We start from the raw sequence: 16,579 nt of genomic DNA on the forward strand, positions 1-16,579 counted from the left end.
GGAAAAGAACTATGGAAGAATGCGTTCATTTGTCTACCGCTAAAATTGTATCAAAAGATAGTACCGGTAGTGATTTAAAGAGTTGAAAACAATATTTCAATGTATAGCTGAATACTTTGTTGCGCTGATAATTTCATAATTTCATTACACCACAAGACTGCGATACAATGAAAGATAGGAAGGTGTCGAAACGACTTGGAGTATTCTTCGAAATCAGACACACACCTGGCCTAGGCGATTTAAAGAAGGAGGGATGCGCAATGCACACTGAATGAAGAGAAAAAGAAAATAATACAATAGGACAGGTGATAAAAAAGGTGGCATGTGCCGGAAGACGAGATCGATATGTCAGGTCGTGGTCCGAGTTTGACCCCACAATCCTGAGTCTGAAAATTTCGTCAAAGTGTCCTCCTTTCCCGAGTCCAAAATATTGTAACCCTACTGTAAACATGCTCGATGACTGTTGGAGTCAAGTCAACAACTGAGCGCGAGAGATGTGGTGATCCCATAGCAATTCAGTTCAGTTGTTTATTATACCACAGAAACATGATTGTTCCACACAGGGTGTTTTATGAGCGAATTTGGTTATTGCTAACTTGAGATTTTCAGGAGAACCCGGAAACCCTAATACACAATAGCCTACACAATTACACATGGTATACTTCAACTAGGAACTCTGAGATGGAATCGCAGAAGAACTAACTAATTAGACAAAATCTAACTCGCTGATTCAGAGCTTTAGATACCCGGTCACAAATTTATCAGATCTGTAAAGCGACTGTGGCTATAACGAAAAGTAATAGGCGTATCAACTTTTTATACCTAAACATTCCTATCCTTTAGGCTGCTGTGTCCCCAACCGCCCTCCGGCATAGATTGAGCACATGGAATATCTATAATTACTGCAACACCAGACGAACATTTTTTTACAAATGTCATACGTTTATAGCCTACTGAATATCATGCTAAAATATTCGCTGTTTTGCACGACTGTCAAAGCCAAGTGTAAGGCATACGCCTATAGATATATGTAAGCTATTAGTCAAAATGTTACATTCAGCGTAATGACCTTTCCATCGAAACAGTCAACACGTACGGCCTTCTCAAATTAATTACACCACGCGACTTGCCCCACGGCTATAAATATTGCCGGTTGCGTAGCAAACTTGATCCTTTTCTCAATGCAGCAGGCTATTATTATAGACAGTTCTGCTCGGTGTCACGACATTTTTTACAAAATACAATGTTGAGTTGCCAATGGTTCTAACTTCACTATCACTTCGAGTCATTATTATCTTTCCATAGTTTTGCATTCTTGCCGTGATTGGAACTAACGTTTAAAGGTGCTTCGTCGTAATCAAATTATGGTAAAACATTCTGCTTTCGATCAATATATCTTTCCAATCATACATAATAGAAGCCCACGCCAATATGGCACATACGAAATACTTAGCGTTGTGAATTGTAATAAAAAGGGCTGGGCACAATTATTCGAGTACTTCAATCCGAATCGAGTAATTCTAATGATTCAAACGGAAATGATATGCTCACTCCTTTTGCTACTATATGAGTCAATTTATCAACGATAATAAATGAATAATTCGGTTCTATTTTCCACCGTGGAAGGCTCTAAACCAGGGGTATTAAACATACGGCCCACAAAGCATGTGTTGGTAGGCTACGCTGCTAGACGACCAATCAATGTTTGGAGCAGGGGTGTCAAACTGAAATTGCGTCGCGGGCCGGATTCAAATCGCTCGCGGGCCGCGTCAGTCAACTGATTCCAAAATGTTACCTCATGCCTCATCTTTTTACTTGAATACTTTACTATCAAGTATATATAGATAGACAATAGTATATTGAATTGTACCACGGATCATAGGGGATTTAATCTAGCAATTAGCAAAACCTTTATACACGAACAATAGAATTGGCAAATATGCATTCCATAGTATAAATAGTATAGATACATTCCATAGTATAATTGATTGAATACAGATATAAACCGCTAAAACAATGGCTCTAACGACGATATTTGTTGGCATATTTCCATACCCCCTTTGCTTTAGCCGTAATCTGGCATTAGACCTGCGTAGGAGGTGTGAAGAATGTACAAGAGATTTAAATGTAAATGCGGACGTTGGAATTTATTTTCTTATTATTAAATCGAGATTCGGGTTTGTATCGAGTTCGAGAACCTTCTGAGTTGGAAGTGATACCGCAGTGCGGCCACAGATATTTCATTTATATCATATTCTGTCATATGTATAACCAATATATTCTCTATGTCAGGGGTCTCCAACACGCGGCCCGCGAGGTCCTATTTTGCGGCCCGCGACCTGATTTGAAAAAAATTCAGAAAAACGCTTAGTAAATCATGTTGAAACGCTAAAATTGATTTCAGTTGAAACATAATGTTGTTGTTTTTCAAAGTGAGCCACTCTATGTGCCAACTATCACTATTACTCACTAGTTGATACGGCTTCGGCATGGTAATATCATTCCATGGATGAAGAATTTGCTGGTACGAATGGGCATATTGCCTTGACGTGCAATGGCCCACCACTGCCAAGACCGAGACGCCTGCAAAACGACTTCGGGCGCTCCAAAAGACCATGCTTTACGAGGAGATAGTTGTCTAGCAAGTAGGCCTACCGTGTATAGCTAACCCCAATATTGATTCTTCAATCCATGGGTGGCCAATCTGCAGCAGTAGAAGGAAAATTATGCGGCTGTCGACACTTGTAATAACAACCCTAAGTTTTCACAGATACCCCCTGCATCAGCTGTATCTGGGAATCTGATCACATTGGCCGAGAAAGGATAAATATGTTATAGTAATATGTGAAACTATACTAATATTTATTGACGAAATTCACTCATGAACATGAAAAATTTTTCGCGCTTCGCGCGACTACAGATTGGTTCTCTGTGGCTCTTTACAACATAACTACTAACGATTTGGTGCGCATAGTAAGCCGATATGTGCATATAGATTAGTTCGGAGTGTACCGGCAATGGACATGATAACGTGGGTATTTGTGGCCAGCTAGTTTATCACGACTAACCACCGGTATGCGGCCGCAGGCTACATGAGTACGCGAAATGCGGCCGTGAATTACAAAAATGTTGGCCACCCCTGTTTTAGCGGCTAAAGAGTGTTGTCATTGTCAGGTATCGTGTACAGCTCATAGTCCAAAATATAATGACATTGATGATCATGATACTTTTTGTTGTATTTGTGTTTGTTCAATAAAATATTAGTTCTTTTGTGGTGACTATAACCGTCGCCCATGTTAGAAAGCACAGCGTTGTAATAACGTAGAGTTATCAGACGTGGTTGTTGAACTGCGTTGCCTACTTTTATATCGATATTGATGTCATGCGGCCCGCGGCCTCCAGGAATTTGGAAAAGTGGCCCGCGACCTATTTTGAGTTGGCGACCCCTGCTCTATGTAAACTGCATATACCGGTTCCGCAGTGGCATTTTCGCTTCTGTGAATAACTACGTTTTTTGGTCCATTTTCCACGAGAGAGAGACATGATAATATTTTTCGCCTGTACCATCGAGAGATGCTTTGACGACGGAGTCGCGATACGGCCGCAAGGTCACCTAGTCTGCTTGAAACCTCTCCACGGAATCCATTTTCTCCTACTGTAAAAGAACTGCTGGATAGAAATGAGATATATCCAGTCAAAAGTTTCTCAATTTTACTGCATGCCCCCATTCTAGTTTAATTACTGACATATATGATAGAATTTGCATACACTTAGCCCTGGATACTGTGTACTTTGACATTTAAAAATCTGCCGCTCAAAGCCATATGTATTTTGTTGATACACCAGATTTCAGAAATTCCTGAACGCCACTTTCCAGGACCCAACTGCGACTAAAAGAAGATCTAACACTTTTCCTAGACAGAAACCTCATTTAACTCAAGTCAACTATATCAGCTCATTTACAGCTTCAATCACGTTCAGGTTTATTGCCTTACTTTGAACAGTTCTGCGAAACGAACAGGTTCTCTTCCGAGAAAGTATAATCCAAGATAGTTATTGCGTACAATAGATCGTGTGACGCTGCGACACAACGTAAACATGCAACAACTGCTCCCAATTAACTCCTAGACACGTACGACTGCAGTAGATACTAGTGGTACTGTTTTATTGCACAATATCGACACGACACGACAGCAAGTACACCGAAGTAAACAAAGCACACACATTACAGTTTCCGACTTTACACGCAGTCAGGAAAACTATTCCAGAGGTCACGCACGACCACGGCTCAATTGTGATGTCAAAATGCTCACAATCAAAATAGGATGGAGAACGGCCGGTCAGACAACACCTCGGCTACGCCCACGTTTCCGAATTTCACAATATATTAATCACCACGCCTCATAGAAAGAATCCTACTAACCAACAACCAGAGAAGCTAATTCAGCCTCACACTGATATAATATTGCACGAAGCGCAGATTTATTTCAACTAGAGCTGGGCAATTCTGAATGAATATTAGGCATCAAGTCGAGTAACACTTATCATAATGTCACAACACAACAGCATGAATGATGTGAAAAGTCCATATGTGTACCTTTTATGAGACCACAAAGAATATAATGCCAGTTCAATACCACATTAGAGATTATTTAGTATTTTGTCGATCATACTATCATTACATTGCACAATGCAGAGTGTGATGATGCTGTGGGTTGATCAAGACTTCACAAATATGTGATTTCCACTAACACGGAACCTTTGTACAGCCTGTTTTGCAGGGTTGTAACCAAGTCACAAGGCTCCGAGTCCAAGTCATTCTTACTTTTACAGTTTTGACTCGAGTCATTTTCAGCTCACCAACGAGTCCGAGTCCGCGAGCAGAGGGTCGAGTCCGAGTCCAAGTCATTGTGTTAATTGCTCAGTTTCCAGTTAAAGTCGTGTTAAACTAACTTTTTATAACTCTGTTTGGTGATATCGAATGGTTCGCATTTATATTCTACTAATTTCCCCACTTTTAGCAGTTTTTGGCCGCATTTTCAAGTACCAGCACCAATAGACGAAATCCCTATAGTATGGTTACTTTACTATACTTTGAAATCCCAATGAAATGTCGTTCTTGGCCGCCTGAGTTTCGAGTCATGTGAATTGGTTCGAGACATGCGCAATGACTCGAGTCCAAGTCGAGTCAATACACAGATTGACTCGAGTCAAGTCGAGTCATCGGAAAATCGTGACTCGAGTCGTTACAACCCTGCTGTTTTGTATACTGCGATACGACCAATCAAGGGTTACAGCAAGCCACATTGGAAAATAGTGTCGAAACTATAATTGTCGCTCATAAATTTTCTCTTAGTGGCAAAGAGCGAACTGGTCTCTCAGTATGTGTCTCGAATGATTAGAATTGATACTTGGTTCATTGTCCTCAGCCCTAATTTAAACAAAAACAGCGTTCTAATACGCAAGACATTGCTGCCTGATCGTGTTGGCCAGTTTCAACACCTGCTTCTGCAGGGCCACTTTCTGAAAGCGATTCCCGAGCGAGTGTCCAGTGCCCGAGTCTCGGTCTTGCTCGCGAGGCAATACCCGTAGCTTGAGCGTGCCGTCTGCGCCGCAAGAGTAGACGCGGTTTCCTGGCGACACGATCTCGACTTTCATGGTGCCGGAACCGATGTTGCGGAATATCGAGGTGCGCGAGTGCTCGCCGGCCAAGTTGTAAACGAGACTGTGCGAGTGGCAGTCCCAAACCTGCGAAAGCAGGCAAATTTCAGGATTGGCTAACTTGTGTAACGGATAAGGGCAATGTATGTATCATTGAGTGACTCCCTTAAAAGAACATCCCTTGAAGTGTCATACATGAAACGGAGCACGTTAAGGTTATTCCACCACTCCATATAACCAATGTGGATCGACAAATCGGCAGCGATCTTCATGCAAGTTTCATTACAATTCCAAATTTCGGGATGTAAGCTAAAACTGTTCTTGGACGCCTGCTGAGCCATCCTTTCTTTGACAGTTCTCAGTTTCTTTTAACTGATGCGGTGTTAAATTTTTAAATACTGTCCCATTGTCCCCCATCACTTGCCCCATTGTGGGCACAATCGGACTAAAAAGTAACATTTTTCAAGTGGCCGTGCTTTCGTTATTTCTTCGTACTTTCAAATCATCTTTCTTTGGAAATTTGTGTTTTAAGTTCATCGGGATTTCTGTATTTTAAATATAATTATGACAAAAAATGTGTTTTTGGCCCATTGTGCCCACCTTCCCCTAGTAGAAAAATCTAACCATTTTAGTAAAAGCATGCAAAGCTTGCCTGAGCACTCCAAAAAATTCAATTCTCACCCGTACATCCCCGGCAACAGAACCAGTAACAAAAAGATGGTCGTCACTTCCAACCGATACGCATTTAACCGGGGCCTCGTGAGCCACGAAGCTTGTCAGCGGTTCGTCGGACTTCCGCATATCGAACACGGACACTTTTCCGTCCCTTCCGCCAACAAACAAGCATCGGGACTGCGTCGAGTACGCGAGACATGCAGCGCCGAATCCCTCGTGAATGGAAAATTCTGGAAATAAAAACACATAAGCGATATACCTTGGTTAGAGTCTCTGTATGCCAGTGCTTCTCAGAAGCCAAGTATTTCTACTTTCTCAGAGTGCTCAAGTGGGTTTCCCCTACTTGAACGACTTACCCAAGCAGTCAGCGGACAACTTCCACTTCTACTTGCAATTGAGTGAAATTTTATGGCGTTACTTCTACTTCAGCAGCATCTCTGCCGGACGCCATGGCACAAAGGCAGTCAGTGACGGAAAAACTCCGCTCTTTCTGATTCTATACTAGTCACTGAATTTTGTTTCCAGACTACTTCTGATCCGCGCTAACACTTTTTGTCATCGAATGTCTTAGTTCGGTTAAGTACAGACTGTTTTTTCGTATATTCTATATCTCTTTAAAGCAGTTTTGACCTGTCCAGAAATCGTTACTTATGTTTTAACAGAATAAATAGGCTTCTACAAGTACAGAACTTCAATATTGCAGCAAACCGTATGTTAATATTGCTACTTCAGCATTACCTCTACGAGTGGAAATCATTTGGAAGTTTATAAAATATTGATTGAATTATTTATCGAAGAAGTCTCACAGTTAAAGTAAAGCAACAGAGAACACCAAGGGTCGAAACCTCAACAGTCACGCATGCAAATACCTTTCACAAGCATTGAGCGTGGCGGCAGCAACGCGTCCCATATCGCCACATTTCGGTTCGAGTTCGATAACCCGGCTGTCGCAACAACGCTCGTGGACGACAGGAAACAACAATCGGCGGCAGACTTATCGTGGCATTGATGATACTGTGGAGAAAATCAACAGTAAACGACAGACACATGACAGATATCCGTACAACCCAGGCTTGGCGATGCCAGTGCTCCGCAGTGTCATGTAGCAACATATTTGCAGCTATGACTTGTACTGTCAATAGCAAAACCGTATCAATCCACTGTGAAGATTAAGAATTACTGACACTGCCTAGATCAGTCCTGGGGGGAGGAAGGGGCGAAATACAGAGAGTAATAAACCATGCAGTCTTGAGCTCAGAATGAGTTTGATTTGTCGAAGAGTCTAACAAGGACAATAATCAACATTTCAATTATATTTTCTGTACTACTAGCATACTATACAACAATCCTAACCCACACCAGTAGCTATCTCGGACGCATGTCAGCAACTTTCCAAGATCTTACCAAGAAAGGTTTCCGCGGGGAGCTGACTTGCCAGAGCGCCAAGTAGCCATCGGCGTCAACTGCACACATCTTGTTGCCGAGTGATGAGAAATGTAAATTTGTCACTCTGACAAAAAGGAAATGGTATCGATCAAATTGCGGCAAATCTACAAATGACTATCGTCAATAGGACTGTTAATTGAGCCAGAATTTGCACAGCATAGCCATTCGAGTGATAGTCTGTAATTGGCATAACACACAAGACTAGCAGTAGACAAATATATAAATATCCCAGCAATAAGTATTGAGATTACTAGGCATGATATGTACCACTAAGTAGGCTACCAGTGATAAGGGTATAAATAGAGTGAAAGGGAAATATGACCAATACGAACGAGCTTGCATAAAACAAAAAAATGGAAATGAAAAATACAACTGGCAAATAAAGCTCGATCTCTAGACAGATGACGAGAAGCAATTGCTCCGTTAACTAATTAACAGGCAGATATTGCTAATAGGTATTAACGAGGAGGTACTTGATAGAGTGCAAGGGAGAATCAGCATAATAATAACATATAATATTATAATTAATAGGTAGGTCTTGATGATAGGTATTAACGAGAAGGTATTACACCGAGAGCATGATTATCAATTAGTAAAATACATAGATAGATCAGTAAAATCTAGACTGAAAAAACGCGTACTTGGGATACTGTCCCGAAGCGCGAAACAGTGTGATTTGTTGCGGGTGACCCCACTCCCACATTCTGATGCTACCGTCATGATGACCAGTCAAGTCTAAAGAAAAAAAACACATTCAAAATTCTGCGGGTCACTGCAATAACATCCAATCTTACAATACGGCAACGTTGGATGCGAAGTCATTCTACGAACGCCGGAAAACGGCCTCTTCAGCAACTGCAACACGAAAAAACCTTGCCGAACTCCCGATTTTTGCGATAAAAGAAGGTTCATGATATTACCAGACTAGCGCCCTGCCCGGTTTGCGGCGACCCTGACAATCCGGAAGCGCTGGTAGCCATTGACGCATACGATAGTGGAGCGGATGGCGGTGGTGTCACAAACATTGACTGTCTGCGAGACACCACAAGAAATTCCTCGTCTTTCTGACAGCTGAAATATATGTTTTTCAAAGCACTACAATACAAACCTTTGGATTTAGGGTACCGGATACTTCATGCAGAGACGGTCAATAACAATGTATGTCCACTTTTCTTAAGCACACGAAAGAGCTTTGTCTACTTCCAATAATTTATCAAGTGGTTACGATTTTAGAATAATTTTACTCCTACACTTCTTGAAGCCAAACTAGTGCGATTAGTATAAAATTTGCAGTGCTTGGTTTGAAAATACTCACTTTTACATGCAATTGGGTGGAAGATTTGGACTTACGTACCGCAAATGATTACTTTGACCACCACAATCTTTGCAATGCCGGTATGTAATTGGGAATATTCAAAATAAGTCAAATTTAGCTGTAAACAACCACATGAGCAATTTGAAAAGCCAAGCAGATCGGTATGACAGAGAGATTTATTTGTCATAAAATGGTTTATTTACTCTGTGACCGATAAAAAGTCACTATCTTGAACTCGGAAATGATAAGAGAAAACCCAAATGTGTTGTCAGAGAAGTGCTACAGTTCACGAAATAGTGTCATTTCTCTCATTAATCGGATTTTGCCACATGCACCCATGAAACACTGGAAAAATCTTACCCAGCTTTCAACGCGTCGTCTTGCAATATGTTAGGCGATACATCTTCCTCGATCCAAGCCCATGTGTCACACGCGAGGAGCGCGCTGACGTTCACCTCCTGTATATCCCGGCTACTCGCCAATACCACGCAAGTCGGGTTTGCCTGATTGAAACGTGTGCGGTGTGATAATCAATTCGAAAACCGACGCAAACAATCAAAGGTCACATTGTTTATGCAGAACGAGGTGACGATCTCCGTTTCTTTATGAAGAATCTTGACTTTACCGACGTTCTTATCCGACACACCCTGTACAGGAAGGACAACGTAACTTGATTTAAAAATGAGAACAAGTCTTGTGCTGAGCCACATCTTTCACATCACTTTTGCCGTCAATTCATTGCCGCTCCATGACACACAGCCAGGGTTACGATTTTTCGTTTACTAGAGTTATTTTCTTAAAAATAGTGAACGCTAAAAACAATACTACCTTTGCTAGTGTCAATCAGCATGTTGTTGTGCTACTGACAAATTCTTAGCTACAAGATCTGAGCAGTTGGGATAGCAAGACGATGATAATTTTCCAAATGAGTGAAAATAATTAGAGTTAAGAAATTATATTTTCGTATGCACCTGAGGTTTTTGGATAATGGACATGGAAAGGAGGTGTTCTAAAAGAGCCCACCACCAACTGATCACGGAGTCAGCCGAATAGCTACCACTACAACCATACCCCTATTCCAAATTCAAGACAGGGGCGTGCAACATGCGGCCCATAGAGAAAAAAATGATGTTTGCTGAGCTCAAGTCCACTAAAATCACTAAAATATGCACACTATGACTTTTCACATCAATATCTATGACAAGATTTACTCAATAACCAGTAAATCATTTCCTTCCTTTTGCGATTGCTGTGTATGATACAATGTCGAGCTCAATTGATACATAATTCGTTGCTGATATCTTGTCCCACTTGAAATAAGGTTGCGCAATGCGCATCCCTGGCCTGAGCAGCGAGAAATATCGTTCAATACCATTTACCGCATTTTGAATTCAAAATTCTCATCAGTTCATGTAAATATCGATGCTATGCTGTTGACAGTAAGGTGATAGCCTATGACACAGCAAAATAGCCCGTAACTTGATTATCAAACGATCACTGGATAGACCCAAGTAATTATTCGTATCAAAAGCTTTTTGCTTATGTGCACACACCATGGAAATGAAATGGAAGAATGCTATTCACCAAGAATGGATTCCTGACACTCTCAGTACCTCGAAAGCATAAGATACGAGCAAATAATGAGTATTAGTAATGAAAAGAATCACAGGCATGCACTCTATAGTGTTACGACGAAGCTAAGAAGACCTCACGCACGCACACAACATATTTTTCGACCACGTACCAGTCCGCGTCTTGCGTCTTCAAAATACTGTTGCGGGTTCTTTGGCATAGTGGACGACATGACGGCAATTGTCGCGCGTCGCGCGCCTAGAGTTCGTTTCTATTCATGCAAGCAACGCAACGTCGAAACGGAACAACGGAAGAAACAACAGAATTATAAGCACGTAGAGCACGGTTAAAACAAGCTGTTACAGAGACAAATTGTATTGTGCAAGAGCTGGTACGCCGAAAACATCGACAGAGCAGACACCGAAAAAATACAAATGTTTTGAACAAACCTTGAAGCGTGTAAGTACATAGAACTGAATTAGGGATTAATTGAATTGACCAAGGCTAGCAAGGCAGCATTCAATCCCCTCTCAACTACAAGATTTCCGCTGCTCGAATCCTTAAATATTTGAAGAGGTTCAATTGAAAAGTTGGCCTATATTCATATTGAAATGAAACCAAATATTTCCGGCTGTCCACTTGTCAAGTAGCAGAGAATTGGAAAGAACATTGCATATCAACAATCGTATCACCAAATATGCGGTCGCCGGGATAAAATTTCAAATCATCATTTCTGTATGAATATAATTTTCCAATCCTTAAATGCTGATACTAGGCTTGGCATTTAATACCGCCAGTGCCACATTTCAGAGGTGGTCAGAAGGCTATTGAAGTACTTCTGCTTTTGGGGGGACTCAGTAGAGTTGCACTACTTACTTGAATGGTTATGTTTTAAGGCTACTTCCATTTTACCTCATGAGTTTCTTACTTGAGTACTATTCCGATCTTCATTTTCTATTTCCATTTCAAGAACTTTTTTTTCCTTGCAGAAATTTACAGCATTGCTGCTACTTCTAGAGCTTCAGTGCCAGCGACTACTCAGATTTAGCCCAGCACTAATCAGGAATTAGTTGAATGAACCGGATAGTATTTTAGTAAGGGCGCCTTTCCGGAATCTTTCAACAGCCTACTGGAGTCACTATCGGATGTAAAACAGTTGACGTTGAGTACAAAAATTGAAACAATGTTCAGGACGACAGTGATTTTGGACGCCATGGGCGAATTCGTCATGCCACATGACTCATGCAGAACAGTTTTGCTAACCAAAACCGTAATGGCAGTGGCAGTGCAGATGAAATCATGAAACTATTTCTATCACTATCCATACGTACAGAATCAAATCTTATTTATGGCCTCGATTATGTTACTAAGGACCAACTACCGCGTCGATTTCATAATCCCTTGTAAAAAATTAGCACAGAATTAGCAGCTGTAACTCATATTAGTGCTTCGAAAGCGACATGCTGTTACTTCAAGAAAGTGATCGTGTCGAGAAAACATCGCCAGCAAAGAAAACGCATCACGTTCATCGATAAAAATGCCCCATACCTTATTGTCACTACCACTTTGAGCCGCACCATTGCCGGTATGCTTGCTGTCTTTGCATTCCACATTCTAGCATGCAATTGCGACACAAGTTACACAAGACAACAGAATTATAACGTCAAAACTACGCAGAGAAACAGTTGTGTAAAGTCGTTACTTTTCCAAATTCAGACAGGTGTACAACGAAATGATACTGTGCAGTTACTGGATTAGGGTGACGAATCATTGATATGACGATATTAATGATAGAATACTGTGTAAAAAGTGAGGTTTATAGTGATATGTGTGTCACTATGCCATCGTAGCATTCTATACTGTATATCAAACCTCTCACTTTCGCCACCACTTGAGAGAGACACACAAAAGACTAAGCAACTCCTACAACACCGACACCGCTGAACATAACGACACCGTGCAAGACACAGCACCCGTTACGGCAAAACCTACCTGTTTCGTCGACTTGTTATGGAATATATACCGGATGAACATATCCTGAATGTTTTCCTTGTGGATCAGGCAATGCCACAGGCGTCTGGCGCCAAGCGCCTCAACAGAGGACCCGCTGAAAATAGACGAATGATAACTTTCTGTGCATATCAGTTTGGATTAAACTTGTCGTACATCGTTTCATCGCTGGTATTGTGGAAATGCTGTTTAGAACCGCTGTTTTACCAAGAACATATCAGTCATTACTACTTTCTAGTTTTGGACAAACTTAAATGAAGCAGTATTAGTTATCAACATATATATATATATAAGCATACAATCAGATTCTAGTGCTAGATACAGTTGCCACGACTAATCGTGCTGAAAGAAATATTTCTTCCTTTCATTAGCTGTATCTTTTCTCACTTAGTTGCAAAACGCAAAGTTCTCGGTTAGCCGTCAAGTAACAAGACGCCGTTCTACTCGACCTGCACAGCCTGTGATCATTTCTTATCGTTAACTCCGTTCTATCCAGTAAAAGTGCTTGACTGGTACATTACTAGTTTTTATCGTTTAACAGATTTAATTGATATTTCAACATTGCTTTTAATTTTTTGAAAGTTTAAGACGCAAAATTATCATTAGTTGTAACAGAATGACAGTTTTGTCTGCATTGGTAAATGGACAGGCGCAGTTCGATTCAGATATTAAGATAAACGTTCGCACACCTGTGATGCTGAACCCAATGTAAAACACGATGCTGTCAAAACAAAAGACCCTAGTAGCGTATTCCTTAATCTTTACTTCACTCGATTACAATGGAAATCATTCCAAAAACAATGCAGACAACAGATCCGATTACCAAGATTGAATCGCAAAGCCAGTTTTATATCGCAATCCACAATCGCAAAGAGTTATGCAGGTAATCTCCGAAAACAGGATTAAGTTTAACGTCTCACTTGAAGGGTGTGTTCGCCGGGTCCAAAACGGCCTGGTGTTTCAAAATGGCGGGTCGGCCATGCAATGGCGCCGCCACGTCGTTGATACCCCTTATAAAATCTTCAGGAGGGTCCACAAACGCTTCCAGGTCTTTAGCGAGAGTGACTTGCCACCGGCCAAGCAAGCTGAAGTAGCGAATAAAAAGCATCACAATTTCCTCTTTTATTAGACACCATCCCCCTCGACACCTACTGTAAGATATTATTCAATAGCGGCGACGATATCCCCAATTCTGACACCTCGAGACCTGTCATGGGCAGGAAAGACTTGATACTATCCAGTACCACGCGTACGATAGCAAGTCGTAGAATATGCCAGCTGTAAGATTCGGGATGCGATTCGTCCAGCACTGGAAAAGTGAACATAACGTTATCGGCAAGGAATCGGGTACATTGAAACAGAGCAACGGATACAAATGACAATGGTGACGTTTATCTAATTTAACATCATGTTTTTGCAATAAAAATTCAGCCAAGTAAAAAACTAGTACTTCCAGTCCAACAGGTGCAATTGCCGTTCGGAAAACAAAGATTTTCAGCAATTTCACTAAAAATTTAATGCCAACAAAATCACTCCTACTGAGGACCGTTTCACTTATAACAATTGGAGGAGTGGGCTGGCCGATAAATGATGCCCAGAGGTAGCTGATACCGATATCACCGGCCCAATATAAATATAATTAGTTAGTCAGCCCGTAGCTAGAATAATAGTTAACCTTTGGACGCGTTATAGCCATCTTGGATTCCGTCCATATCATCCAGGTCAGAGTAAACGGAATCAGTCTCCCTGTCGCTATCCGATTCAAAGTCGGCGTCTTCCGACCCGGTGTAACTCATCAACGGCTTCGACAGGAACATGTCCCACAACGTCACCTCGGGCGCCACAAATTTCTCCCTGTGAATGCAGTAACTTGCGTCAAAGAAACCGGACGGTAAACTGAGAAGTCCAGCTTGGAATTTCCATTACTGTGGGTAACACTGTTTGTTTAGACATATCATCCGGTAAATCTGCGCAGGTGCTGTCGATGGACGGATAAAAATTGACCATGTCATAATATGCTTTGGTGGTTTCCAAATATATATCTTACTGAGCTAAGCAAATGGGCGGGTTTGAATACGTTTAGACAGGTTAGGTTGGTGGTTGTTTGTAGGCAGAGGAGTTGGGTTGATTGTTGTGTTTGGGGTTAACCCTTACCTACCTGCCAACTCAAACTAACAAACAACCTCCCCTGGTCAAGACCAACCCAAAATACGAAGTCAAAAAGACTAACCTAACCAAATCTGCCCCCTTACTTAGCCCACCCAACTCTACCCAACGCATGATAATAGTATATCATGAGTAAATTACATTGACAACATCATCAAAGTATATGCTCACATTTGTCAATCTATGTTCACCAGCAATATGTTATGATTTCACGAATGGAAATGAGGAAAACTACTAAATTAGGCATTGTTGCACATAATGATAGAATTGTAGTACTTTTCTACATTTTTGGTTGGAAATGTCTGTTCTTACGGCAAGAACGGGAAAAACGTTCAACAGCAGCAGTTGTTTGCTGGCAGCATTGAAGTTCAGTGCATACTGTTGGAGTACTAGTAACACACCTGCTTCTTCATGCTGACAATGTCGTCTACATCGCAATTTTCAGATTGTAACCAAAATCAAAGTTTTGTCAACATCTCGTGATCCACTCATAAAATGTTGAGAACCACAGGGATATAAGAACGAATGCACAACACGCAGTCAAGTTTCACATCAAGATTTGCGATATTGGCGCGATCTTGCAAAAACTTGGGAACTACTAAAAATTTCACACGTTTTTAGGTGTTTGCGTTGATCATCATGGTCACGCCATGTCAACTTATTTGTTTCATTCGATGGTTTATGATTCACAATGATTAGACAATGGGCAGTAGGCCTATAAAGTAGGCTACAAGACTGTAAATGATAAGTTAACCGACAGTGGAACCTCTATGACACCATCTCCAAGAATAATCGCCCTACACATCACGCTACACTTTTTAAACAACTCACAACAGTAACGAGCACATGCTTTGCCCATGCACCGACCTGTAACAAGTGCTATCTGTGCTCGTCAGACTGTTCTGTCGCTCGTAAGAATACGACAGTGCCTTCCTGTTGAGTCTTTCTCGCATTTTTCTTCCGTCCATACCTCGCAAGGGAGATCCCGCAGCTGCGAATTAGAAAACATTCGGAATTTTTCGCCGGAAAAACATATATTTACTATGTCGGATCTCGCGCTGCGAGTTTGAGTACCAGATTTCCTTCGAGAACCAAAGTTTTACTATAGAAAATTAACACATCCGGCCAAGTACTGTAACTTGAACGGCAGCCCTGTTCCTAGCTCATTCTCATTACCGTGATACCTAAGGCGAAAAATTTTCACAACATGGCAATGATAACTCAGTTGCAGAGTAACCAAGTGTAAGTGCAAAGTATTGCTGGGCTAAGGTGGAAAATATAACAGCTTATCAACTTTTTACGTGTGATAGTTACATTAGTTATGCCGAGACTAAAAACGGAATGCAACAAATTCCTGCATGGATTTACAATCGAATTTGTCTAGCCCCATTGCTGTTAAGATTCACAGAACAACGAAATTCAAATTCGTACGATAAGAAAGTTAGAACACGCACCACAAACATGTCTTTTTTCGGATTTCAGACGAAGATGGAAAACCAAAAGTTGATCAAGTGGCTTTGAACAAAATTTTTTCGAGTTTTGGTCTTACCGAGATGAAATAACAAAAATGACATGCACAAAATATAATCGAATAATATATTCACATTGAAATGAACCCGAGTATTTTCGGCTGACACATTTTTAGCTGACACTCCCCAGGGGTAATTGTCAGCAACTAGTGGAGAATTGGAAAGAACATCGTATATCAACGATTGTGTACAATGTACTCCAATT

General features: G+C 41.1%; 1 protein-coding gene across 5 annotated transcripts in view; it reads right to left on the bottom strand.

Moving 5' to 3' along the window:
* Positions 1-3,971: 3,971 nt before the first annotated feature.
* LOC145455758 (dmX-like protein 2) overlaps positions 3,972-16,579 on the bottom strand; it is a 57,646-nt gene continuing 45,038 nt past the window's right edge. For 2 of the 5 annotated variants that reach the window (XM_080333740.1, XM_080333738.1), the window contains 16 exons: positions 15,713-15,836; positions 14,355-14,533; positions 13,832-13,988; positions 13,600-13,764; positions 12,662-12,776; positions 12,218-12,283; positions 10,842-10,940; positions 9,664-9,744; positions 9,458-9,600; positions 8,703-8,853; positions 8,577-8,637; positions 8,424-8,517; positions 7,741-7,846; positions 7,206-7,350; positions 6,343-6,566; positions 3,972-5,748 (listed from right to left, as the gene is read on the bottom strand). In XM_080333740.1, coding sequence (XP_080189866.1) covers positions 5,455-5,748; positions 6,343-6,566; positions 7,206-7,350; positions 7,741-7,846; positions 8,424-8,517; positions 8,577-8,637; positions 8,703-8,853; positions 9,458-9,600; positions 9,664-9,744; positions 10,842-10,940; positions 12,218-12,283; positions 12,662-12,776; positions 13,600-13,764; positions 13,832-13,988; positions 14,355-14,533; positions 15,713-15,836 — 2,204 coding nt within the window. In that variant the 3' untranslated portion in view covers positions 3,972-5,454. The remainder of the gene's footprint in view (positions 5,749-6,342; positions 6,567-7,205; positions 7,351-7,740; positions 7,847-8,423; positions 8,518-8,576; positions 8,638-8,702; positions 8,854-9,457; positions 9,601-9,663; positions 9,745-10,841; positions 10,941-12,217; positions 12,284-12,661; positions 12,777-13,599; positions 13,765-13,831; positions 13,989-14,354; positions 14,534-15,712; positions 15,837-16,579) is intronic. The other 3 variants (XM_080333739.1, XM_080333741.1, XM_080333742.1) reach the window with 3 other exon arrangements.

This window comes from Botryllus schlosseri, chromosome 14 (assembly GCF_051294905.1).
Source record: "Botryllus schlosseri isolate E-star chromosome 14, Bs_hap1, whole genome shotgun sequence".
In the NCBI taxonomy this organism is placed as follows: domain Eukaryota; kingdom Metazoa; phylum Chordata; class Ascidiacea; order Stolidobranchia; family Styelidae; genus Botryllus; species Botryllus schlosseri.